Source organism: Ambystoma mexicanum, chromosome 4q, assembly GCF_040938575.1.
Source record: "Ambystoma mexicanum isolate Mex_15411 chromosome 4q, UKY_AmexF1_1, whole genome shotgun sequence".
In the NCBI taxonomy this organism is placed as follows: domain Eukaryota; kingdom Metazoa; phylum Chordata; class Amphibia; order Caudata; family Ambystomatidae; genus Ambystoma; species Ambystoma mexicanum.
The window spans coordinates 1,246,317,691-1,246,345,466 of record NC_090928.1 but is presented as its reverse complement, the minus strand read 5'-3'; the positions used below and the strand labels follow the sequence as shown (position 1 = coordinate 1,246,345,466).

Sequence of the window (27,776 nt, the reverse complement as noted above, 5' to 3'; positions counted from 1 at the left end):
CCAGATTCTTGAATTAGCATATTTGGTGCAACTCAAAATGTCTTAAAATGATTTAACCACTTGTTTTACTTCCCAAAAGCTGTTTGGGTTATATGTGGTCTCTAGTGGTTTTCTTATGGAGCTGAGAAGTTTAAAGGCTTTGGGTCTGCCTTTTCCCGATGCTTCTTGTACCTCCCTCTAGTTACCTACGTTTAACAACTGCCTCCGTTACAAGCATAGAACACTCTACAAACCACGACACTTCTGGGCGGAAATATGAAACTGAACAATACCCAGTCGTCCAGAGTATCATTTACTCTACTAATAGTTGTCCAGCTCACTGTAGCCTTAGCTATAATTAGCACAATGGCCTTACACCCTGTCCCCTTTCTGATAGAAACATCAGACTACGGGCCAGACTACCCCGTTGCAGCAACACTCTGAACTCCTGCCTTCATTCTAACAATGTTATCTCCAAGCTCAAATCATCCCATATTCCCAATCCAGAGGCTACTCAAAACACCGATTCCTGCAAACATCCACTCCAAGATTAAAAATAAGCTACTTAAACCTGAACCCACCAGATCTCAAGACTACAAAAAGACCCCTAATATCTCTACAGCACATGCCACTGAAATAGCAGACTATTTCTACAGATGACCTTGACATCCTAGCCATTACAAAGTCATGGCTGCACGCCGCAGCGGGCACAGCTCACACTAGCAATCACTGACAATTACCAAATCATCAGAGCAGACAGAACTAACGCCAAAGGAGGCGGGTTAGCTCTCATCGCCAAAACTATCCTCACATTAAGACTAGCGCGCTCACCTGCACTTAATTCCTGCAAACTCCTCACGGCCAAATTACCAATCTCAAATTGCCACAAGCTAACGATCTACCGAATTTATAGACCTCCAGGCCCCATTGGTACCTTTGAGGAAGATATCTCCAGTATTCTCGCAAACAAAATCCTCACAAATCCTAATACTCTGACTTCAACCTTGGACTTAATGACCCTGGGGACAAACATGCCCAGGTAGTAGCCAATATTTTCTTAGAACATGTACTCACCCAAAGAATATCTATACCAACACATGCCAAAGGAAGGACAGGGGACTGGCTGGCTGACCTAAATTGCGAAACCTCCATCACCCCCATAACATTGCAACCCTGGACAGACCACTCCCTGATCGCCTTCACCCTAGCAATAAAACAAACGTCGAATGACAAAATAATGGAACCTCCCCTCCCTACCAGGAGCAAAAAACATTATGGTGGATAGGTTACTACCCCACATCCTACCATCACTAAACTCACTCCCCAATGCCTCTTATCCGACCCTTCTCATCGAGGCCTACAATACCATGGCTAAAGCATTAGACATCAGTGCACCTATCAAAATCCGTAAAAGCAAACAGAGTGCACACTTGAATGCCTGGTTTACACCACATCTTAAAGCACTCAGACTACAAAAAAGAAAACTGGAAACCCTATGGCGACTTACCCCCTCTGATGAAAATAAGACCAACTTAACTAACTTCACTAATAACTATAAACAATAAATAATTCATACAAAAAAAAAGAACTCTACAACGTAAGACTTGCTAATGCCAATTCCAAGGAACTATTTGCAATACTTCGAGAATTGGCATCCCCATTCCGCCTATAGACAATGTGCCCAAGGACAAACCTTGGTGCACACGTATACAGAATGCCCTGGCCAATAAGATAATCAGTCCAAAACAAGATTGCTGATAAGAAAGCCACACTGCCCAATCAAGAGACTCAAACGACAAGCATCACTGTACCCCCCACACTAAATCCATTCAGATTCTCTCAAGTATCCATCCTGGAAACTTGAAAAAATCATCTCCTCCTTAAAACCATCCAACTGCCAGGGCAACAACTGTGATGCCCAAATCAAAGACGCAGCTAGAGACCTAGCGCCGTTCATATCCAAGTTAATCAACGCCCCTTTCACTACCAACATTGTCTCAAATAACAAGAGTCTTGGGTCCTACACTTGCTCAAAAAAAAAAAAAAGATAATAGGACCCCTCCATCCCAACTAACCACCGGCCCATCACAAGGGTGCCCTTTCTCCTTAAAATATTGAAAATATATGGACAATGTTGCGTATCAGATACAGAACTACCTCGAAAGCAACCAGCTTCTAGGTACACGCCAATACGGATTTAGGCCCCAGCATGGCACAGAAACGGCATTAATAGACTTTAAAACTCAAGTTGATGAGCCTAAGGACAAAGAAAACCTGCCATGCTACTCCTCCTCAACCGGTCGGCTGCCTTTGACCTGGTGGATCACAAAGTTTTGTCCAAACACCTGGCCTCGGTGGCCCACTTCTTGAAGGACGCAATAGCATGGGTCCAATCGTTCTTAAACAGGACTATGAGAGTTTTCTCCTCATCAGCAGACCCCATCCAGACCACATGTGGCGTCCCACAAGGATTGTCCGTATCGCCAACCATGTATAATATGGTATCCGATCAGATTTTCAAAAAACTTATTTTGGAAATACCATTTTCTCGAAAACATTTTAGCAATGTTTTTTTCCCCAAATGTATATTTTATTTTATGTTTTTTGCTTGTATCGCAACTTAAGTGTTTAAAAAACCCAGGGTTTGGGGGGCACCCCCCCCATTTTAAACAAAATAAATAAAATTTGAAAATTATTTTTTCGGGTAAAATTGATTCGACAAAATGGCATTCGAATATATGCCATTCGAAAATATCACTATAAAACCGTACAATATATTTTTCCTAGCCCTTGTTTGACCTACGCCAATTATGCAGATGACACCCAGGTCCTCATACCTCTTTCGGGCGATTATGACACGGACACTGCTTTGGTAAATAAAATCTACCTCCTCATTCAGGCATGGATGGCAGCCCACAGCCTCTGCCTGAATTACGACAAAACAGAGCTCCTGATCCTTGGAACGGCAGCCAACCTAAAAAACGGAACTCAACCTATTCCGCCTTCAACATCGACGCAAATAAAATGAAGGTAGTAAATTAAGTGAAAACGCTAGGTTTTTACCTCGACTCCACACTAACCTTGAGTAACCAAGTAAATTCCATGGCATCAGCATGCGCCTGCACATGCAAGCTAATTAGAGCTGCCAGGCCATTCCTATACCATGCGAGCTGCATTAGCCTTGCCAACGCCCTGATACTTTCAAAATGAGACTATTGTAATGCCTTATACTTCGGTGCTGATAAGTACATACTCAAAACACAAATCCTACAGAATAATGCGCTAAGAAGGGCTCTTAACATTCCCAACAGGGAACATGTATCGGCACTTAGAAGAGACCATCACTGGTTGAAGATAAAGGATAGAACCCTGCTCAAAACAGTCTCACTTACCTACAAGTGTCTCAACAAAGCAGCCCCCGCCCCTACCTAACGGAGAGAATAGTCAGAAACGTGTACCCGCCCCTCCAGAGCTGCAAACTTCCTTTGCCTGAACATACCCAGATTTAACCTTAAAAAATCTGGAGGTATTTGTTTCCCAGTTAAAGCCGCTCAGGCCTGGAACACTTTGCCTCTGTCGCTTAGAGCAGATCAAACCTCTCAGTTTGACGCAAAACCCTGATCTGGCTCAGATCCAACGACAGTTGATCTTGCCTTCGCTTCATTGTTTTTGCACTTGCTTCCTGCTATACTTTCTGTAAAATACTGTACATCAGCGGTATTCAAACCGTGGGTCGCAACCCCTGGGGGGGGCCGTGAAAGGCCCGCATCAAAACTAAAAATATAAATTAAAAAAATGCATTTTTTTCAGATTGGAAGAAATGGCAGGAGCAGCTCACATGATCGGGCAGAATCATGAAACTGTCTCATGGCACCAATGAAAGTGGCCCGAAGTTGTATTCATTCCTTTAGTAACAGACTGTTTGAATAGTACCCAATGGGGTGCTTTGTGTTAAAGCGTAAGTAAATTGTGATATTTAAAGAATATTTATTCAGCAACAATGGTCAAAATTACTAACTGCTCAATGGTCAAAATCTAACTGCATAGTGAAGTAACTCAAACTGTCCCACATTGGCCAAAAAGGGGGCCATTTTAAAATGGCCCACAATCGCATTTTGCATTTTCTGCTACATGCATTGCCCTATTGCCCTATAGGCCAATCCGAGCCTGGCAGCTCATCCATAATGGAGAGGAGGCGCCCACCCAGTGGCCCCCTCACCCATTATGGCAGAGCTAAGGAGCCAGCCCAGTGAAACAATGAGCACTCCCTCAGCTGGAAGTGCTCCTTGGCTGGCTGAACTGTCAAAGGGAAACACCATTTCCCTTTAACAGTTCAGTTCAGTGCACCAGCTCACGAGCCATGCAAGGCTGGGGCGTTTCTTCGCCAGCATTGCATAGCTCATTGGAAATGCTGGCTGGGGCACTGCATATCAGTATGTGCGAGGGGGAGCTTCTGTGCCTCCTCGCACATACAGAAAGAGCAGCCTGGAGCAGGGTGTTTCAGCACCCACAAGCAGGCCAATGCAGAAGATATGTTTGTTATTTTTTTTTTAATTTAAACATGTGTATGGATGCGTGTATGCTTGCGTTATGAGTGAGTGTATGGTGAAGGATGCTCTTGTGAATGATAGAGTGGTTGCTGTATGTATAGGTCCGTTTAGCTGATTTTGGCAAATGGTGGATAGGGGGGGGGGGGGGATTTTAAAAATGCCTTTGTTGCGCAATCCCCTACCCACCTAGCAAAGTCAGCTCTCCTGAGGCGCTGTGGATGGTACAGGGATGGCATTTTGTTTTACTGATTTCTATCACAGATGTCCAGTCAAAATACCATGCTTTCCCCCTTGGAACCCCAATGCCTTGTATACACACAATCATGTTGATTGTGTTAGGCCCAGTGGGGCCCAGGGTACAGGGATGGTATTATTTTACTGGACATCTATCAGATGTCCAGTATAAAAGGTCATGCCTGCCCCGTGACCCCAGCACCAATTGCAAACTGTTTGGCTATTTACCCATTTCTTTTTCTAAAGTATGCTCTACAATGCAACATTTTAACTTTTTTTTTTTTTTTAAATCACAGGGTAAAATTACCCGATCCTCCCTGGATTGGTTCAGGCTCCCTCACTGCGCTCAGTCGCTTAGGCATTTTTGAGGGAAAGAGTTATGCCACTCCAAAAATTCACCAGCCGCCACTGGCCCTCAGAGTGCATTAGGAACGGGATGGGAGAGCCCAGGGAGTGTGGTGGGAACAGGATAGGCCTGAACCATGGGACAGTGGAGGGAGCAGGGTGGGGAAAGCCCATGGTGTGGGATGTGGTGGGGAGAGCCCAGGGACTGGGTAGGAGTGGGATGAGGGAGCCCAGCGACTGATGGGAGCAGGCGGGGGAACCCAGGGACTATACTAGGGGTAGGGTGTGGTGACAGCATGTAATAGTGGGGACAGCCCCGGTGGACAGCTCAGCCGCAACGTGCTCACCTTGGAAGCAAGACAACACAAAGCAACACAGGTTCGATCCCCGGGTCCGTGCTTAGAAACCCCTGGGTATTGAGTGTGTTATAAATAACCCATCATATCAGCTGTATATTGAGACTGTTTTACCGGTTGCTTAACTTGTTGCTTATTCTATTCATAATGTAACCCAAGCTAAAAGTATTCTTGTATCTTGTGCGCCCAGTTACCTCTGGGTTCGGTGCGACCTACAAAGAAAAACAAACAGTTCTTTGGGCCCTTCTTGGCCAAGTAGAACACTTGTACAACAACTATTAGACTTCAAAATTGTAGCTCCTCTCCAGAACAGGTTGTTGGGCCTCTTGGAAAAGTGCAATACTTGCGCACCAAACTTGTTTGACACAATCCTTTTCAGCTGCCTGGACTTCCGCTTATTGGGTTTTCTGCCCGCTCCAAAAGCTGCTTGCATATGATATTAGAATATGTATCTACTTGATCACCTTTTCTGCTTTTTTCGTATTGACACTGTACATTTACACATTAGCAACAAGTTTGTGACTTAAGTGTACTATTTTTTTTTAAAACAAAGTGGAGCAGGCGTCCCCCTCTAGAATGATCATGGCATGACAACTGTTCTGTTTTTTCCCCCCACTTTGAGAGTCCACAGCAATCGCTTTTTGCTTACTGTACTTTTCACAAAGGAGGAATATCCATTCGCAGATCAGTCTTTGTCCCGCCCACCAAAATGCCAGCCAAACCTCTTTGATATCAAATAAGGAACTTTCATTATTCATCCTTGGTGTGTTCACTGATATGCCCCAGTGTCCCCGTTGCTCTCAGGAGGACGCGCCCGTTTCTATCAGCGTTGGTTTCTTCTCTCGCTGTCCGCCAGTAAAGGATTCCCTTCCGCTTCTCTCACAGTCTGCTTTCCTTCGCTTGTCGGACCTCCGAGGCTACCAAACAACCTGCCCACTGTTCTCTTGGCACCGGTAAGCGCAATACTGCTTTTCACTTTCTGCAAATGCCCAGGCTCCTGGCAGCCTTATAGCGTCACTTGGCTCAGACGTTACTTCTTTCTGCAGTGGTGCGCCGCCTGGCTCCACCACGCCGGTCCTGGCTTCATGACCCTCTGCACAGCGAGGCGCCACAGCAGCTGACCTCCATTCTCTTTTCGCCTTGCATACATTTCCCAGTCGCAGTTGTCTGCCGAGAAACACTAGAGCACTTACTAGGTTTGCAGAATCTCTTGTTCCAGATTTCTCAATTCTTACTCTTCTTCGTTTCAGTATTTCATGAATTCTGGGAACAGAAGACCACTGTAAATGATTTCAAAATGCTCATCCAGATTCCACAAGTCAAAAGATTTTGCTGGCAAGTCATTTCTTACGGACTGATGAGTGGAACTGAAAAAAGGTTATTCCACCAGATTGTCAAAGTTGGCCAACAGGCTTGACTGAAGGGGTTTCCCCGTTCTTCATGGGAAAAAAGCAAGGAAACATGGCAATAAGCCACGAGAGTTCCAGACATGGGGAGGTTATTCTCACGGGAAAATGGCGGATACCATCTCTGACCCAATGGAGTCATGACATCTCCCTGGAGGCTGTCTCCTCCCATGTGATCTGCCCTCATATTGCCACCCTCAGGGTCAGAATCAGGTTGCAGCTGCCGTCCCCAGGCAACATGAGGTTACCCACTGGGAGATCAGTGATGACTCCACCGGATTCATCACAGGTACCATACCACATTCCCCATCCCCCGCCACCTCCCTGCAGGTGGAAATGAACTGAAGAGCTGTGCATTGTAAAGAACTCTGCAAATGTGGAGCAATTCAAGGGGCAGAAAAAGAACCCTCGAGTGTGTGATGCTAGGGGAAGGGGATTGCAGCCCCCCTTCATTGGAAAGTGGTCTTTTGCCAAGGAAAAGAACGGTGGTAGAGAACTGAAGAAAGCTGAAAACGTGACGGAAGGGAAGACCTTCTCCCATCGTTCTGAGAGCTGTGAAATCTTGGGAACTTCAATCATTTCTTAATTTGTGCACCTTTTGGAACTTTATATTACGGAACATTAAAGAAGACTACATATGGCCCAGTTGAGACTGTTTCCCTTTGCATTTTGTCATAGGTTTAGCTTGTAAGGGTCAGAATAGCATTTTGGACACAGGACTGAGAACTCCATTTTTGGACATTCTAACACAGACATCCTTAAGTTTCGTTGAGGCAGGGAACCCCCTCATTCTGGTAGGGCAAGAGGCTTCTTTCTCCAACCTTTTACTTTAATAATATTTTATAACCACCATTACAATATCTGTGTCCCAGTCTTAATCTTGATTCATTACACTGGGATTCCTGCGCTTGTAGAATATGGAGTAATTAGGCCGCGGACGTAAATCATCTAATACCCGTGATGGGGAAATCAGAAAGTTTGCTTCTTGTATTGAGGACTGATCCTCTTGAATGACAATTACAGAAGTATGTTGCTCCAGTAGTTTTATCAATGCGCTCAAGAATTCTTGACGTCTTTCTGCGGTTGACTGAACTCAGCTAGTTGATCGAACAAATCTAGATCTACCTGCTTGTCAAGCGTGGTTTTACTAAAATTACAAATGGGGCCTGAGTGACTTAGTTGTGGTTTAAGAGCTGAAATAGAACCTTTAAGATAGACTTGAGATCAGCGTCATCAAAAGTGTTACATAACAAATTTTCCCCTAAAGGGTTAGCATAAGTAGAGAAATCTTTAGTGTCAGAATGAGATAGAAGCCGGTGGATTAGTTGAAAAAGGTGTTATAGGGATGTGAGTGGAGAGAATCACTATGACTATGTGGTCGAGGAATCTGAGGAGGGGCTGGCAGGTGAATCGGGATAAAGAGCAGATGACAATGACAGAGGGACGTCCTGAATTAAGTATGTTGGGAGTCCTGCGGACTACCGTCTATTTGCTCATTTATGACCTTGAGAGTAGAAGAGTACAGCAGAACAAAAGACCCTTTTCTTTGGTCATGCTGGGCTTCAAAAAGCGATCCGAATATGCTTTATATTTTGTGTAAATAAAAGTTATAAAGAATCTTATCCTCATGTCAGCCTCTTGGCATTCCTACTTGTGCAGCTCATGACAGTCATTTGACTTGACCCCACAAAAACACACATGCACTATTCAGGGAAACACAGTCCCAACTTTCGACTATTGCAAGTTCCAAACACGAGCTCCTGACCTTGTGGGTAATCTTGTGGGTAATCTACAAAGGTAAAATATATATGCATGCAAACGTAATACATTCAGGTAAGTTTCATTTAACAGGACCTTTTATAGCCTACAGTTAAATAAGCATCATATTCATAATTTCCCATACAATTCCTGATTCCATTATAAAAATGTAAAAACAAACCGACATCCAAACATGCAATGCTTACCTTCATCTCGTGCATTGGATCGTTTTTCTGGGAAAGAAAATTGTACAGATTGAGAAGCTTAAAAATGTCATTCATAAAAGCAAAACATGAGTGTTTACAAAAATGCAAACATAGGCGGTTCAAACCTCACAACTAGCCATTTCTGAATGGATCCGTTTCTAGAAATAAAGGTCTAATTTCTCATTTGCTTCTGTGCATGCCCACCAGCAGTTAACTGGTGTATTGTGCAGATTAAATAGCTAACCTTTATTCCAGAGTCTAATATTGATGTTGCAATCACAGCATTATATTGTATAGAACGAGGAAACTCCTGAGGCTTGTGTTCAAGCCCCCAGATTGCCACCCTGATCTAAGCAAGATCATGGTTATTACCAAACACCCCTTTTACACGAAGTGTTAAGTGGGAAAAGACAAGGTCGCCATTTGTTCATACCATCCATCCCATTTTAGTTTGTATTCCGCTGACGGAGCGGCCCATGGAGGTCAAAAATTGGAAAGTTAGCTTGATGGCGATTTCAGTAGTACTAGTGCCCGTTCTCCCTCCTTCACAAAAGGATGTATAAACAAGGTCACTTTGTTTGCACGTGACACATGCATTTTCCCTGCAGTAATTTGTCAAGACTTAAATAGGGTGTGGGCCTCCCAAATCCCCATTAACCCACCACCTCACCCTGCCACCCACCATACCCATTTCCCCAATTGCACAACATATATAAAAGAAAAAAAAAATGAACGACCACAGGGCAAAATAGATTTGCAATCGAGGAAACTAACACCTTGTTTAAAAAAAAAAAAAAAAAAAAACTATACTCATGGTTAGGAAAGACGGACCCACAGGCTCTATAATAGCAACACTTTAAGAGCTGTGGCACAGTCATCCCTCCATGTACAGGACCCACCGCTAGCCGCGCTTCTCCAACTGTCACTTTCCAGTTCCATGTGCACTGCAAAGGAGGGAAGGTGAGGACAAAAAGTATTGGAACCAATATGAAGGTAACTGTTCTGTACTCTGATATCCAGCTCTTCTCTTTCACAACTGGTTGTTAGCCCAGACTGCACAGATCCAAAACAGAAAAAGTGGATACTTTGTAAACTCTGCAGATGGAAGAGACTATTCATCTGGAAATTGAAGGCTTCGCAAATTTGTTTCCTGGAGAAAGCCCACCATGCTAAGAAAATATGGGTAGCCTTTCTGAAATGCACAGTTCTACCCAAGTAAAACTTCCTGAAGCTTCAAAGTTTTACTTGGATAAAACTAAGCCATTGGCTGTGCAAGTCTGCTCTGCTGAGTGAAGCATAGGGTGAAAGATAAAGTAGGATTTCATGGTTGAAATGAAACTTAGAAATAACCAAAGAACAGCTTTATTTGTTGAAGATGACGTAAGGGGGTCTTCAGACGAGCTGGACATTCCCTTATTCATCTGGCTGAGGAAAAAGGTGAACAAATAGGCGGGTCTTCAACGTGAAAAGATTCAGGTCGCAGGAAGCCAAGCACTCATGCAGCTTATTGTGCCAAAAACATTAGGATTAGAGAATTGCCCAGAAGAAAAGAATGATGAAGTAGCCAATGAAACAGGATATTACAAAAATAAATAAATAGGAGAAATAAGGGAGAGGATGGCCATGAATAAATTTCAAAATAAAAAATACGAAAAAAACCCGAGACTAAGCCTGGATGACTCTCCATGCGTACCTGGATTTAGGTTTGGCTAAACTCAGAGGTCCCCTGTCCATTATAACTCGGGTGGCCTCCTAAAATGGGTCCACCAGGCCAGACTCTAGAAATTCATCTTAACAGCGATGAGAGAAAAACATGCAAGGACTATAAGAAACAGAAAAGATATCAAGTAAGGAGAGCTCGGGTTGGGGGGGTGGGTGGACGGAGGGGTTGTGATAACAACCAAACATTGTGTAGTCACCTGGAACTTGCACACACAAGTCAGCTGAAAGAGAAAGAATTCACTTAGAATGCAATAGAAGTGTGGCAACTCGCCTGAGTCTGGGTAATGCGGTGCAGTCGATACTGGACGTGTGCGGTTGTGAGGAGCAGCTGTGGGAGGCCACGATTGGTAGATACTCTGTGGGCTGTGTGTGTCTACGGTGGCGCAGTTGGTATGTAGGGAGGCACATAGCTAGGAGAGGTCCGTGGATGGACAGCGGAAGGTGATGCTGGCGAGCTCAGCCCAGCGCCTAGACTTGACAGATCACATCACCAAGCTGACGGTGCATGTCCAACATCTTTCCCTAAATGAGAACGGCACTAGAACATAGTGCACGTCCATCATTTGTTATTTTATAACATTTCTACGGGCTGAGGATAATGCATGGAAATAAAGAGGGGACAGCTCCCTTTCAGTTCCCTTAACGCGCAAGAAACTACAAATTTGAAATCTATATGCTGGGGTGAGTTATGAGAAATGAGAGAAAACAAAAGTGTCTTGTAGTAAGAAGGCCAACAAGGGCCGAGGAGGCTGTTAATGTAAAATTAATGTTTTCTTGAACATCCACCACAAGTTTTTGACATGTTTATGGATTACATTTATTGTTGAAATGCTGATATTGGCTACACCAGCATTTAACAAACGGGACACCACAGGGGCAGGAGCATGGTAGAAGAAATTATACCCTTTGTTCGAGTAGGTTAGGAATTTTAAAGATATTAATATGTGCTAGTGACAAGTAAAATGCTGATCCTCATTGGAACACCAGCTCCCTCCTTTCCCCTCTCTGGCCGCCCACTCTAGGCGTGGGCCCTCTTCCTACTACCTGTGAGGCTTAGGACCTTGGTGTCATCTTCAACACTATCCCTTTCCTCACATCTCAGACGTCTAAGAAGTCAATCTATCAGCTGTACCTCCTCAGAGGTATTTTGCCTTTCCCCACTTTTCCCTAGAAGCTCACTGTCTCTAGAATTCTGGTCCTCTCTAGGCTGGACTAATACTGCAACAGCCCCCTAAATATTCCTGCCTCTACAACTTATCCAGAACAGGACTGCAAGACTTGTCCTAGCCCCTCAAGCCCAGGGATCGCATCTTTCCAGCACTGAAATCTCTTCACTGGCTCCCAGTCGCGGCAAGGATCAAGTTAAAGACCCTCTGCATTGTCCACAAGGCTTTCTGGGGCCTGGGACTGCACTATCTCCAACTCTCTCTTCCTAAACATCTCCCTTCTTGAGCACTACGCTCATCCACCTCCAACTCTTTTTTTAAAATTGAATTGGTTGAATCAAATCAACCTTTCAAATGTTTTTGTTTACAACAAGGATTCAAAAATACTACAAAACAAACATTGCAAGTTCAATGTACATTACTAAACTTCACAATATATTCAAAAATTAAAAACATTAATTCTGAATCCATAACCATTACTAGGCAAAACACAAAAATAGCATTAAAACACAACAAATCATACACCAATACATTTAGGTACAGTAACAAATCATGAAACACAATCAGAGCAGATCAGAGACAACCTATTTCACCACTTTGTCAGTTAGAAATATATTCACTAAACTCTAAGAATGGAGATAGTGAGCCTTATTTCGAAAGTTATGGATTATCACATTCGGTGTCCAAGTGCAAACTTTCCAAAAAATTAACTGTTGCTATTTGTATTGGCAAATAAGAATTGTTCAATATCACTGACCAGCATTGTTCTGATTCCAAATTACCCAAATATCAATGTCTTGTAAAATGGATAGTTCTTGCAGCTGCCAGAGCCGGACATTGTGTTATTAAATGTTGCAAAGTTTATGACATTGTCATAGAACCACAAAAACAACAGTAATTAACTTGCTTTGAAATTAACCTGCGTTTCATTAGCAGTGCTCTAGTAGGCCAAGCATTAAAACGCAATCGTAGGATTGCTGAGCGATATTTTACTGAGGGAGCTCTAACAAGATACGTTGGCAGACAGCGCATTTATTTTTGGAGGAAAACGCTCTAAATCCCCATCCACATAACAAGCACAGTTCGCACATTTTAATCCAATCAGTGGTATATATTTGGGCTTTTGCCTGGTCTGGATTGGTAATTAGTGTGTCAATTGACACATCTGCATTGGACAAAACAGTATACACAGACTTAAGCCACAGCAAAATTAACTTATGTCTGGTAGCAAACATATGTATTTAGCTCCCTTAGGATGATGTCATGTCCAGTGGATATTAAACATTTCCTGAATAAAGAACACAGACGCCAATTATATAAGGCTTGCAGAGAAACTAGGCCCAGCTCATATCGAATCCAGGAACCAGGAAGAGAACGGTAGGACTAAAATCTTTTTCCAAAATTTACCTTCCCATTTGTCGAATATAAAATTGGCATTTACAGGCAAGGTTTCTAGACCGTACAACAGTCCTGGAACTACCTTCTAGTTCCAGTAAGACCAGGCTGGTTTAATTGAAAATTTCCTGTATCTATGCATAATTATCCTGTCTACTTTCTTCTCCACCTTGTCCAAGTGTGCTTTTGGTTGATTTATCAATTCAAATATCATACCCAGATATGTGTACTGTGAGACCGTTTATTTTGTCTGACTTATATAACAAAGAAATGTATTACGTCCATTTCTTTTAGGCGAGTACAAAACTATTTGGGTTTTATTTGTATTTACCATTAGTTCATTGGACACGATTATTAAGTGTTGACAGGAGATTCTGCAGGCCAATTTGGGTTTTTGAGAGAAAAACCATGTTGTCTGCATACATCAGACTTAACTTGCTGGTTATTAATTTTAGGGGAATCAGAGATCACGTTTTGAAAATGTTTTGTGTCGTGGATAAAGTAGTTAAAAATTGAGGATGCTAACAGGCAAACTTGTTTTAACCCACGAGCTGTGGGTATGGCGGCTGATAGAACCCCATCCAAAGAAAGACTGACAAAAATTGAGGTGTCAGAGTAGAAGGCGAGAATGATTTCAAACAGTGTAGGTGGACACCAATCACATTTCAACTTATCAAATAGTAGCACCGGTGAGATGGAATCAAATGCAGAGTGCAAATCAATAAAAGCTAAAAATAATGCTTGGTTAGTATCTCAGCATTGTGCTTTCATAGCGCTTGGCGTTATTAAAATGATCTGTGTGCCCATTCGCACAACAAACCCAGTTTGATGAGGATCTCGCAAGGAATTTGCCAATGTCCATTTATTAAAGTCATTTAATACAATTTGAGATGATCTTTCCAGGGGAGTCTAAAAGATCAATTGGGCGATAGTTCTGCGCCATATTTTTGTCCTCCTTCTGGATTAGAATAATGACTGATGATTTCCATGATTTAGGAATGGAGCGGGTAGTGACAACTGCCTGGAAAATGTGGTATAAGATGCAAGCCCATTCGACACAGTTAGCTTTCAACATGGCGTTCGAGATGCCATCCAGGCCTGCTGCCCTTGAGGAGCTAGCTTTGATGATTTCTTGGATGTCGGGTATGGTAAAGTTTAGATGCCACCTACTGGCTCGCGTTTGCAGATATTTCATAAAGTCAAATTCGGTGTCGAGATAAAGATTAGAATAATATGCAACCCACTGCTGTTCATTTTACTGCATTTACCTGTGTATCCGCTTCTGTTACTCGCATGATTTCCAAGAGGATGCCACATTTGAGCAGAATTCTTGTCAGTCATTTCCTTCGCCATTGCTTCACTATCTCTTTGAAACATTATCGATTTGTGACTAAACAATTTTTATATTGTGTTTTAGCAGATTTTAATAATAGCCATCGTTTATTACTATCTGATGCAGGGATAATGCGTTTTGTTTGTCTAAATTCTGTCTTTTTAGCTTTAATAGCCCGATCATATGCATGACTGATTTGTATGCATTTTACTTGGGATGGACAAATGGTGCAAGGATCTCAGTATATTGTACACCAACGTTGATCAAGTTGCACATTATCAGAAGCTCAAACTCCAAAACTCTAGCATCAGACCATTTCAATTTTGTCCTTGCGCTGTTAACCCCAAAACCACTATTTATTGTTGTATCTCTTGGTTTTGATAACTTCCATACAATGGAGAGGGCTAGCAGCTTGTGGGCACTGCAAGGTTGAGCAATGACAAGGAACAAGTTACTTACCTGTAACTGTTGTTCTCCAGCATGGATTCACATGCTCATGAATATTCCCTGTCGTCAGGCTGGGAATCCTCGGTAAAGAAAAAACCAGTATCAGTTTAGTTTCTGATCAGTCTTTCGTAGTAACAACCAATCACTGGTCTCTGCGTCATACTGACCACAGCGAATGACTGCCCTCTACCTAAGCACCGCCTCTGGCAGCAATCTTCAGATTTGGAAGCACGTGAAGTGGCAGTATGACCAAGTGAAGAGCCGCAGAGGGGTAGGCGGGAGGGTTCGCATGTGAATCCATGCCAGACCCATGCTGGAGAACAACAGTTATAGGTAAGTAACTTGTTCCTTCTCCAGCATGGGGTCTGGCATGGATTCACATGCTCATGAATAAAGAATACATAGCAGTACACACATGCACAACCACGGGAGGTGGCAAAGGCTCAACATTAAGCATTACATCAAACCCAACATTAAGCACCTTACCTCCTCACCAGGCTCACCTCAGGCGAACAGGTTGCGCAGCACTGCTTGGCCGACCCTGGACTCCTCCCTGGAATCCCGATCGACGCAGTAGAATTTCGTGAAGGTGTGCGTCGACCTCCACGTAGCAGCCCTGCATATGTCCAGCAGGGGCACACCAGAAAGGAACGCCGTGGTGGCTGCGATCGCTCTGGTGGAATGGGCTCTCGGACGGCCAGGCAGCGGTCGGTTTGCCAACCGATGACAGTACATGATACAGCCGGAGAGCCATCTGGAAATGGAAGCCTTCGAGAGAGCCTTCCCCTGATTGACAGGTCCAAAATTCACAAAGAGTTGTGACGTCTTCCGAAAACACTTCGTGCGGTCCACGTAGAACTTCAGCGCTCTAGCCACATCCAGCGAGTGCAAAGTCCTCTCAGCCGGCGACGAAGACGACGGGAAGAACACAGGCAACACCAAGGGTTCGTTGAGATGAAAGTCCGACGGTACCTTGGGCATGAAGGAGGGGTGCGTCCTGAGCACTACCCTCGTGTCGTGAAAAGTCAAGTACGGGGCCTTGCAGGAAAGGGCCTGGATCTCTCCCACCCGTCGTGCGGAGGTGATGGCCACAAGAAACGCTGTTTTCCACGACAGAAACTTCAACGGGGCCGAGTGCAGAGGCTCGAACGGAGGTCCCATGAGCTTGGTCAGCACCACGTTGAGCTCCCACGCCGGGGCCGGAGCCTTCACCGGCAGGAACGATCTGAACAGTCCCTTCATGAACTCTTTCACCAGACGATGAGACCACAAGGACGTCCGGCCCGTGGTCCTGGTGTATCGGGAGATCGCAGCAAGATGAATCTTGGACGCGTGTGCCAGTCCAGCTTTGGCCAGCGTCAGCAGGTACGGCAGTACCTGGGGAGCCGTAATCCGTAGAGGGTTAATCTTCTGTGCATGGCACCAGACAGAGAACCTCTTCCATTTGTGTCCGTAGCATTTAAGAGTCGAGGACGCCCTGGCCTTTGCAAGAACCTCTCTGCAGTCGGCCGGTATGTCGTATCCTCCAAACTCTAGCGCTGCAGGAGCCAGGCCTGCAAGTTCAGCGATTTCGGGTCGTGGTGGAGGATGGCGCCTCCTTCCCTGGAGAGTAGATCCGCATCCACCGGCAGCCTGATTGGCGGGGACGCTGATAAGTCCAGAAGGTCTGGGAACCATATCTGCCTCGGCCACGCAGGTGCGACGAGGATCATCCTGCACCGTGACCTCTTGAGCTGGTGGACGAGCCGGATTAGCAGTGGCAAAGGAGGGAACGTGTAGAGGAACAGGCCCTCCCAGGGGAACGAGAAAGCATCGCCCATGCTCCTCGCCTGGGGAAACCTGCTGGCGAACCTCCGGCACTTGGAGTTCGTCGCCGTCGCGAACAGGTCGATCTGGGGTGTGCCCCACCGTCGGAAGAGGCGATCCACTTCGCTCCCAGAAACAGTGCGTTTTGCGCAGGTACCAGGTGGGACTTGGCGTAGTTCACGGAGAATCCCAGGTCCGTGAGAAGTTGGACGGTCCTTGCCGTGGGCTCCACGGCGAGCTCCCTCGTCTTGGCTCGGATGAGCCAGTCGTCCAGATAGGGGTAGACGTGGATCCCCTCGCGGCGCAGCTGCGCCGCCACCGGTGCAAGGCACTTGGTAAATACCCTGGGTGCCGACCGTAGTCCGAAGGGGAGGGCTTTGAACTGGTAGTGACGCCCTTGGACCACAAACCTGAGGAATTTTCGGTGCCCCTTTAGGATGGGAATATGGAAGTAGGCATCCTCCAAATCCAACGACTACAGGAAGTCTCCTTCCTCCAGCTGACCCAGGACGTGCTGGAGGGTGACCATCCGGAACTTCTGCGCCTTGATGAACTTGTTCAGACATCGCAGGTCTAGGATGGGGCGCCATCCTCCCGTCTTCTTCTTCACGAGGAAGTATCTCGAGTATCTCGAGTAAACTCCGGAGTCCCGAAGCCTCTTTGGGACGAGTTTGATGGCGCCCTTCCTGAGCAACGCCTTTACCTCCAGGAGAAGCTGAGGGACGTGAAGCTCTTTCCTGGCCACGGGGGGGGATGCGCGGGCACCTTCTTTGAAACTCGAGCGCGTGGCCCCGGGCTAAGGCGTCCAGCACCCACCGGTCGGTGGAGATGGACTCCCACACGCTGACGAAGTTCGCCAGCCGGCCTCCCACCGGGGTGCTTCGGTGGGGGCCCGACCCCACGGCCGGTTCAATCCTGTTTCGACGAGGCTTTGCCGCCTTGACCTCCTTGGCGACGACGGCGGGGTCCGCCAGACTTGCCTCGTCCTCTGTAGGCCTCCTGAGACGACGAGCGGGCCGCTTGACGGTAGGTAGAGAAACCGTCGCCGGAACCTTTGGAGGCGCCCTTGCCTCCGCTGCTCCGAAAGGGCGTCAGTCGTTGCTGTAGAACCCCAAGGGCCCGGGCCGTCTCAGTGTCCGCTTTAATGGCCTGAAGGGAATCGTCCACTGTTTTCCCAAACAGGTTGTTCCCATCGAACGGCATGTCCAGGACTCTGGTCTGTACGTCTTGACGGAAGTCCGTAGCCTTGAGTCATCCACACCGCCTAAGGCACACGCCGTTGCCCAACTGGCGAAACCCAGTGTCGGCGATGTCCGTCGCAATAGTGATGGCGTGGTCCGACGCCACCTCACCTTCCTGTAGGATCTCCAGGGCATCCGCCCTCTTGTCGTCCGGTAGGAAGTCCAGCAGGGGAGCCAGTTTGTACCATAGCTCCCTGTCGTAGCGGGCCACGATAGCCAAGGCGTTGGCCGCTTTAATCGTCGTCGCTGCAGACGAGATGACCCTACGTCCCATAGCGTCCACTTTCTTTCCCTCGCCGTCCGGTGGGGAAGTCGATGTGGAGGGAGGCCGCACCCCCCCCGCTTTCTTCCTGGCCGCCGCGGAGACGACGGAGTCCGGGGTAGGCTGCGCCCGGAGGCACAGGGGGGCCGCGTCCGGGACCCGGTACTTCTTCTCGTACCGGTCTCTTCTAGCTGGCGTCGTGGAAGGGTTCTTGAGGAGGGCGAGGCCCTCAACCCAAATGTCGTCCAGTAGAGGCACCGCGAGGACCGTCTTCCTCTTGGCCTCGCGCCGTTGATAAAGGAATCCTTCCTTTTTCTTCTCCTCAGGGCAGAGTTGGAAAAGCTCGGATGCCCTGGCGATCATGGAGTGGAATGATCCAATCTCGTCGGGCGGAGAAGCCTTGGTGGGAGGTGACGACGGGAGATCCTCGTCGTATACCTCGTCGTCCGTACCCGTCGCTGCCGTGTCAGTCCCAGTATCATCCCCTCGGGTGGACGGGGAGGAGGGCTGGACGGGTTGCGACGGCTGAAAAGGAGGTGGAGGGTGAATCTTTCTTTTCTTGGGCGGGGGAACACCAGAAGGTCCCGGTTCAGGATCCCCCGACGGGAGAGGTTCCTCCGTCGGCAATGGTAGTCTCGTCCTTATCTCTGAGCATAAGGACTGTGTAGCCAACAAAATGGCCGCCGAGTTGTCTTGCGGCGCTGGCAGAGGGGAATCCGACGGGCGATCACCCTCGACGCCGTCGTCGTCACCTGCGTCGGGATCCATCCCGACGGTCCGGTCTTCATCCACGCCAAGGCCGTGGCTTAAGACCTCGATCAGCTCTTCCTCTGAAGCCGAATCTACGACAACGCCCTGCCCCCCCTTTTTCTTCCCCGCCGGGGATTTCACGGGGGTCCTATCGATGGACACAAAAGAGGACCCCCTCCGAGGTGGCAGGTCCTTCATGGTCCGCTCCGACATATTGCCGCAAAACGCAGTCCTTCTCCACGTGCGTCTTGTCCTCATGTAAGCAGTAGAGACAAAAGGAGTGTTCGTCCTCCTTAAAGACGTTCTGCAGCTGGCATCCAGGGCAGACCCTGAACAGCTTTCCGGGCGTAGAGCTTCCCTTCTCCTGGGCCATGTCCGGGCCTGAGAAGCTTCTGGAGTCCTCCAAAACGTAGCTCGACGAAATCTTCACCCTTGAGAGGCGCAGACGAATCCGACACGGGTCCCCGTTGATCGGATGGAGAGTCGGTGGAGCTTGAGGCTCTTTTGACCTGAAAAAACGAAGTTTTGAGAAAAAAAACGTGAAAAAATAGCACTAACGCTCGAGAGCAATAGCACGAGGATCCCAACACATGAACGTGCGGTAAAAATCTGAAGATGGCTGCCAGAGGCGGTGCTTAGGTAGAGGGCAGTCATTGGCTGTGGTCAGTATGACGCAGAGACCAGTGATTGGTTGTTACTACGAAAGACAGATCAGAAACGAAACGGATACTGGTTTTTTCTTTACCCAGGATTCCCAGCCTGACGGGGAATATTCATGAGCATGTGAATCCATGCCAGACCCCATGCTGGAGAACTAGCTGTTGTGTCTGTCTAAACAGACTATGGTCGATATAAATATAATCAATGGTACTCACTGTTATTGCGATACCATGTTGTTTGTGCTGGTATGTCACCCTTAACAATTACAAAATTCCTTTCCTTCATGAAAATTTGCCAGTTATCACCTTCTTGGGACTTACACTTTGGGTTACAACAGTCTAAATTCAGGTCTCCCATGATGATGGTATGAGAAGTAGAGGCTGAGATGTTGATCAGCTCTAATAATGTAGTTATATATATATATATAGATATATATACACACACACACACACACAAACACACACAACAGCCAAAGACTGCTGCAATAGTAACTTTGACCAGTTGGAGATAAATATTTTCTGACGCCTGTGGTGTGATGGATAAGGCCATTTGGCGGTTAGTAGCAAGGAGTCGTCCCGAGGAAGGTCTACCACTAGTGAGTAATGCGGGTAGAAGTACGACATCGTAACCATGCCATATTGGGGGCGTAATTAACCATGTTTCTTCTAAGGGTAATATGTGAAAGATGGATGGCTAATTCTTAATGGAGACTTACAAATGTGTATGCCCTCTCGTATTTCAGTTGACTATTTTTTAGGGCATTTAGATTTTGTGGTTGGTGGTCAATTCCTCCAGCTGATCCTTGTGTTTTTACACTGGCTGTATTAGGGATCTGAAAGCTCCGATATATATTGGGTTTAGAAATTGGTTCCTTGTGCTGCTTTGGATTATATTACGGATCCTGCGCCAGCAGGAAACCCATCTCAAACAAAGACATTTTCGTCTGGCAAACTGTTTGCCACCACCCCCAATGGGATCCACAATCTGACAATGGAGCTTGAAGAGTCAGAAATAAACTCAATATGCTCAATGTCCCTTGAAGTAACATCCTGTAGCTCAACATCTCTAAAAATGTTTAAAGCACTGCTTCCGTTAAGGTCATATGTTGGATATGGAGCTAATCTACATTTTAGGATGAATGTAAAGAGGGGTTTTTGACACCTGTGACGGGAGCCGAGATGGTCTAAAAGGTTGTTCATTGGAAAAACTGTTCTTTCTAGTCTGTCCTAGTTCAGTATGTTGGAAGTATTAAGGTCTTTCCATAATCATTGGGGCCTCAGGTGTTTGATGTACAGATCTTGCGGATTGACCTTCCACCAAAGGGTGGGTGCTGTCTGCCGTTTGAACCTGTGATGCCATAGTCCTATTATGATCAGTAGGGCCGGAGAGCCTTTCTAGCAGGTAAGCTTCTACTGCTTGTTTCAATTTATCTATGGACACTTTGTTCTGTTCTTTTGAGGGTAAGGAAGACAAATGTTATATATGTTTACTTCAAACAGTTTTTTCACGCTTTGCTGTGTTTGTGGGTACATGTAGGTCAGTCTGTTTGGGCGAGGGACTCTACAAGTGTATCCAATGGTAAATATGCTAGATTTGAATTTTGCATTGGTGTACAATGTTTTAGGGAAATCAACTTTATAAGGTCAATAGGAGGCAGTGTATCTTTTGTAGATCAGTTTGCATCAGCATGTATACTGGTGCAAACTGGAACCCAAGCACTTTTTCTGAGCCATGGGGATAGAGCCTCCAATTGCTTTAAAATAAGCATTAAGGGTGCTTTTGACCCCTCTACGCGCTGGCTTATTCTTGTTTTTTTTGTTTCATGATGGACAATTGTCTTTGGGGCTTTTGTCTAAAGCGTCTTTTGCCCCTAGAACATGCTCTGTGGTGGGAGCAGGGGCATCAGTCTCGCCTTCCTTGAGAGGTAACTCCTCACAATTGTCATTAGGAAGACTCGCCAACGACCCACGAGTGTTCAAATCCTCCACAATTGCTCGAACAACATTAGGGAACTGTGGTAGTTGCTTGCTTACTCCAGAAATATCAGGATGTGAAACATCAGTATCTTGGCATTGCGCCAAGAGAATTGAGTGTTTGTACAGACAAATTGCCACAAATAATTGAATCGTCCAGGTCATGTGGTTGACTGGAGGAAAAGGGAGCATTCACCTTCGAAAGCTGGGATTGATGCTGTGTCCACAACACAAGCTCCTCCAGTTGCAAAGCTTGTTCGTTTAGTTTTTCATGCATCACTTCAAACAATTTATGTAAACCCAAAACTGAGGTGTTAACGGTAGTAAGGGCAAGTTCTGTCATATTAGGAGTTGTGGAATGTGGAACACAAAGGCAATTTCAGGGCTCTTGGAGTAGGGAGAGCAAAAGATGCAATTGCAGAATTTGCAGGTGTTGAAAAGGAGTCGCGAGATATATCTTCAACTGGAATACAGTGTTCACTTCGAATGGATATAAGATTCACACTGACTCCCGTATATTGATATACTAGAGTGATCACCCGCCATCGGTGAGATTGGGGATATGCTGGCTAAAGTCTTATCACTGAACTTTCTTTTAACATTTCTCGTTTTTAAAGAAGCTAGAATAGTTTCATCTGAGAAGATATGTTCCATATAGGTGCCCACTAGAGGCACACAGGGAGTCACTTGTGCCAAAAGTACTGATTGAGTGAATGGCACAGCAGGACTCCCACTTACAACATTGTGTGTTGGGTTGTGCACCTTTAGCTCAACATTAGATTTCTGAGATACTGCAAGGGTATGCAGGTCAGAAGAGGGAATGCCTTGGAACCTTGGTGACCGGGTAAAGGATGGAAGCTGAGAATTGAACATTTGGGGGATGGTGCATGTTGCTCGTAGTGTGGCAATATTATCAGGCATGTTTGTTTTTAAGGAGTAAGGGACAAACACGATGAACAATAAATCAGGCAAGTTCTACTAAAAACGTTCCCAAACAAACGTTACCCTTGGTCCTAAGGACTGTTGAAACAGCGCCGACAACAAACCTGAAAGGGCCCAGCCACCGCTCACCGCTGTTTATAAACCTCTCTAAAAAGGGAGAGCCTCAGCCGCTATGTCGCGGCGAAGCAGCAAAGCAGAACTTATCCGTAAACTTGCTTGTGCGCGAGTGCTGTGCGCATGTAAGCCCACTTTGTAGGAAACAAACACGCCGTTTCCTGGGCGGGATTAGCAGATATGTCGATCAAAATAGCTGTAGTAAGCACAATAGTCTGCTGAGAACAGTCCGCTGTTTATGCAGCTAACAGTTCGCAGATCCAAGTAAGAGCAATCAGTTCTCCACAGCGGCAAAGCAGAACTTATCTGTGAACTTGCTTGTGCACGCAAGCACCCAGTTGGGGGCAGATCTTTCTTCGGCTGGGGCCTCCCTCTGGAACAGCCTCCCTGCCTCTCTCAAACTTGAGCAGAACCACCTCCAGTTCCGAAAGCAACTTGAGACCTTCCTCTTCCTCTCCCATGCGGATGACCCGTCTGGTCCATGCACTGGTCACCTGGCCACCCTCTGAACTTGGGCCCCACATGTCCAGTTGCCCCTTGGCTTCCTTCCTTCCTTCCTTCCTATCCCCCACCCAGTCTTGTCACGCCTAGAATACCTTTCATTCAGGCGCATTATAAAAGCTGTTTTGTGAGATGAACGGTAAATGCAAGTAACATGTTATGGCGTTAAAAGAAGGTTACAATTGAGGAAATAAAAGTTATAGAATAGACAGTACAGCGCACTCCATTGTTTTTGGGGAATACACGCATGGAGTTACACTACAGGTTTATTAAATAAAGAGTTTAGGAATAGCTTGGTTTGAGAGAATACATACATCTAGGGTCTAGGACTCGGACCTTTAGAAGGTGTGCTCGAGTGTAGAAGTTTATATGGCATAATGATGACTCCTTTGGAGTCCTCACGAACACCATACCCAAAGTCACTTTCTGATCCCGACTCTGGGGGCAGTGTTAGCCGGGAGGATCACCTGGTAGCAGAAGGGCCCCAGGGACACAGAAGAACTTAACGGGATGAGACGCAGTACTCGTCTACCTCCAGGAAGGGAATATCATTAATGACAGTACATGTAATGGCATATTGACAAAGAGAAGAGATACTCCCTAAAGTTAAATTATAAGAACGTGAGTGATGACAATTATAACCAGTCACGTATCAAGAGTGAGAAAAGCTCTTACAAAAATTATAACTCCTAGAAATAGGAAATCATTGGAGTCTCAGGAAAAGCTTGCAGAGGTCTTTAAAAACGATCAATCTGAAACTGGAAAAAACATCAATCCTCTGTAAAACCAAACATATTTTTGTATCCTGGTGATGCTCCTTTGAAGAATGTGCTTATGCAGAAAAAGGAACTTGGTGGGGAACAAAATTGAAAAAGAACACAAAGAAGGGGGCTGCAGAGTACAGCCTTTTAAGGTTAATGACCCACACCAGAGGATGGCTGAGAGGCAAAAAAAAGGCACCCTCAGGTCCAGGCCATTAGACTAAGCGGGAGGAAGGTGAGGCAGCTGAAGCAGCAGCAGGAGGGCAGTGATAGTAGTGTTTGGAGGCATTTTGAAGCGTCCAAGAAGCAGAGGACGATATTGCGAAGAGCTAGGATACTGGGACCAGAGTGGCGAGAGAAGTTGATGCCGGTCCTGAGATGGTCGTATGGGCTTGAGATGTCAGCTGCAGAAGTCACGCAGCGGAAAGCGTACCTTTGTGTAACTTTCCTCACGGCAAAATGCTCAGCTGTGGCAGGCGAGCACCGGACCGCTGGGGGAGCTGCGAGGGCTCTGAAAGAAGCCAGCGCGGGACACCATGCAGAAGAGGTGGCCAGACCACATAGAAGCACTAAAGCAGATGAGCTGGAAGCAGCGAAGTAAACTGATGCGCACGCCAAACCCAGTGAGTTCACGATTCTATTGTGACCGCAAAGCGCTCTGCGACTGCCTGTTGCTTGAAGCCAGTTTTCCTTTTGAATTACGGAATGATATAAAAACAAACTGATCGTGACGCATACCAAGGTGATGGAAACCAAAGTAGTTGGCATAAAGAGACTGCCAAGATTCCATCTGAAGGAGAAGACTGTTGCATAGTGGGTTATCATAAAAACAAAGGGGGCAATATCTCCAGAGGTGCATCATTGCCAAAGCCAAAAATGGTTCAACAAGCAGGCCCTTCATAAACAGAGTTGCCCAAGCCAAAATGAAATAACTGAGGCTAATAGTGTGTGTGAAAAATATTGCCCAGGTGTAGAGAAGGTTTCAAACCCACATTGCCAAAGAAGAGTGAAAGAAAGTTATCTGCATTTGGTAATAATACAAAGGTGGAACAAAATTGGCAGGACGGCTTCCCTTCTGATACAAGGAGGTTCAGGAGGAAGGAAGCACTGCCTGTCTTGCGAGGGGCAAACACTTTGGTGTAGTAAATACCACCAGTGGGATTCTTGTTCTCCTTGAAGACATTCTCAATTCTAATTGTGTGAAGCAGAAGGCATTGTTAAGACGTTTGAATTTGACCCTTACCACAGAAGTAATTAGAACTGGTAGTTCGGCCTGGCAAGGGACTAAACCAGGTCATAGAACTTTGTACCAATTAGTTCTGTTTGGGCAGGGGAGTATACCCAAACAGAGGGTATAGTTAGTCTTCGCTGGCAGGCGAGTATACAGGCCAGGAGTAAATTAGATGGAAGTTAATGAAGTACAGTGGTGGGGTAAAACTTATGAGAAGTAGTTGAAGAATCACCAAAGTGTTTTGGTGGAGTAGTACTGAAATTAAGTGGTACCAAAATATCCTGACAGATTTGTTTTGAAAACTAATGAAGTTCTGAAATATTCTTTGTTGATGACAAGAAACTATTTCAAGATCTTTATTGAATTAGACATTGGCGATGACAAAATCAATTGGCTACAAGTGGAAAGAGAAAAGCTTTGTTGAACTTTTTTGAATCCTCTTTGGAACTTTGGGTTGTCAAGTTGGATTAATAGAGAACTGAAGCGATCCTTTCCGTTATGATACAGGATTTCCTCATCCTTTTTGAACAGCTAAAGAAAAGCCTATTTGAATCTGTTGAAGGAAGTTTTCCCAGGCTATCGGAAGCAGCAGCTATTGTGGTGTGGATTGTAATGTAATTTTGTTGTAGTTAAACTGCCATATATTTCCTTATTGATTTATTGTATAAGTGTGAGGGACAGAAACTTTGTTGGGAGTGTTTTCTATTAGTGTATTTTAGGCAGGGAACTCCTCATTGGATAGGGCTAGTGAGGCGTTTCTCCAACCTTTCATATCTAATAAAGTGGCAGGTTTTGAAAAACTTTCACAAAGCAGTCCGCCTCACATTTCTGACCCCTCACAGCATGCACTAAAGTATGTAAGTTCGAGCAGTAGTGTAAAGGACAGTCATTGTGTTAAGTTTTAGAAAGTATTAAAAATATAGGCTTATGGTACACGCGTCAGGAAGATTGAACTTTTAAGAAATAGGCGAATAGGTGACCAGTCCGGACGATAAAAGCAGCAGCTAAAAAATAAAAAAATAAAAAAGACTAAAGCATAAGATATTATCGTTGGCACCATCAGAATTCAGTTTAGGATATTTAAGTTGAAAATGTTAGAAATGGGTACCGCATATTGGGGCCATCCCACCGTCAAACGTGTGCGGTGGCGGTTGTTTGTTTATATATGTATACAGTTGTAAAGTGCGAGTAACAGGTGGCAGGTATTGTATTTATGTATTAAGATACAGTACATGAACAGTTGGAGGTTTTATGTTGTGGAGTGGGTGTTCCATGCGTGGAGTGAAAATCCAGTTTGACAGTACAGTTGGATGGGACTTGGTCCTTTGTATTATAGAGACACAAGGAGCAGTTTCATTAGTTTATCACGGCTATCCTTGTGGGGGAGGTTGTTTGCGTTGTGTTTAAGGAATAGAGCAAGGTGCTGATCTACAAGACACTTTACGGCACTGGAGGCTATGTAACACCACTTGCCAGAAAGTGAGAATGGTTTTAACATGGGCGGTCTGGATTGACAGGTCTGGGATCTACACTCACAAATAGGAGTGCATCCTTAGTCTAGGAGGCCGACAACCTGCGGTTCCCCATTTTTGCTACCCTGTTCAGTAAGACCTATGCATAGCGTGCTGCGGAAGTATTGGACCTTGTCCATTTTATGTTGGTGAAAGGAAAATGCAATGATTGGACTGAATGTTTGTGTGTTTTTAGGAAGGAAGAGGATATGTAGCATGAATGTTGCCCTGTCCCGTTGACCATCTATGAATGCTGATGGAATGCTGGTGCATGGAGTGATTGCCAGCTGAGGAGAATGTGGGGCATTGGCCTACGAGTGTTGTAAATGTGTCAGTTGGGGGCTAGAGCTGGAGTGTAAGAGGATGGCCGGTGGGTGGTCTCAATTTCACTGGAAAAATACAGCAACTGTACATTGTTAGGGGTTTTTTCTAAAGTCCACCTAGGAAAAGATTTCATAAAGCTATCCCTTGGTATACAGGCCCCTACTTCTATCACCCCCCCCACCCCCTTGTTTAACAAAAAACAAAAAGAACATTACTGTGGATACAGTGATCCCTGCCATTCTCCCGACCCTCAGCTCACTGGCCGACAACCTGGATCCAGGCACATTGGTTAATGAGTACAATAAAATCATGCTATCTGTACTTGACAAAATTGCTCCACTGAAAACTCAGATCTAGCAAGCCCAAATCTCACCTAAACAAGTGGTTCACCCCTAAGCTAAAGGGACCTACGACTCCTAAAGAGTAACTGTGAAACCACCTGGAGACGACTCCCCTCAGAAGATAACAAGTCCAAACTAACTAAAATCTCTGCCCAATATAAGAAGGAAATCTGTATAGCTAAATGCAACTCCTACAATGAACGGATATCTAACGATAATTCCAATATGAAAGAATGATTTACCATAATCAAGGAATTGGAGTCTCCTATCCCCACACCCGATATCTGCATCAAAAAATATAACATGGTGCTTAGACATTCAACAGGCACTCTCTAACAAAGAGACCACCCTCCAAAACAAAATAGCCAACAAAAAAGCCTCCCTGAACTCGCTATCCCAACCAAACAATTTGGACCTTCCCCTAGTAAAAACCCTTCCGACAGACACGCCAGATTCCACTTC

General features: G+C 45.6%; 1 protein-coding gene across 5 annotated transcripts in view; it reads right to left on the bottom strand.

Moving 5' to 3' along the window:
- The window catches only part of LOC138468321 (exportin-5-like), a 2,334,215-nt gene that overhangs the window by 2,154,706 nt on the left and 151,733 nt on the right, over nucleotides 1–27,776 (bottom strand). For all 5 annotated transcript variants that reach the window (XM_069608827.1, XM_069608826.1, XM_069608825.1 and 2 more), the window contains exon 6: nucleotides 8,835–8,861. In XM_069608827.1, the coding sequence (XP_069464928.1) occupies nucleotides 8,835–8,861 (27 nt within the window). The remainder of the gene's footprint in view (nucleotides 1–8,834; nucleotides 8,862–27,776) is intronic.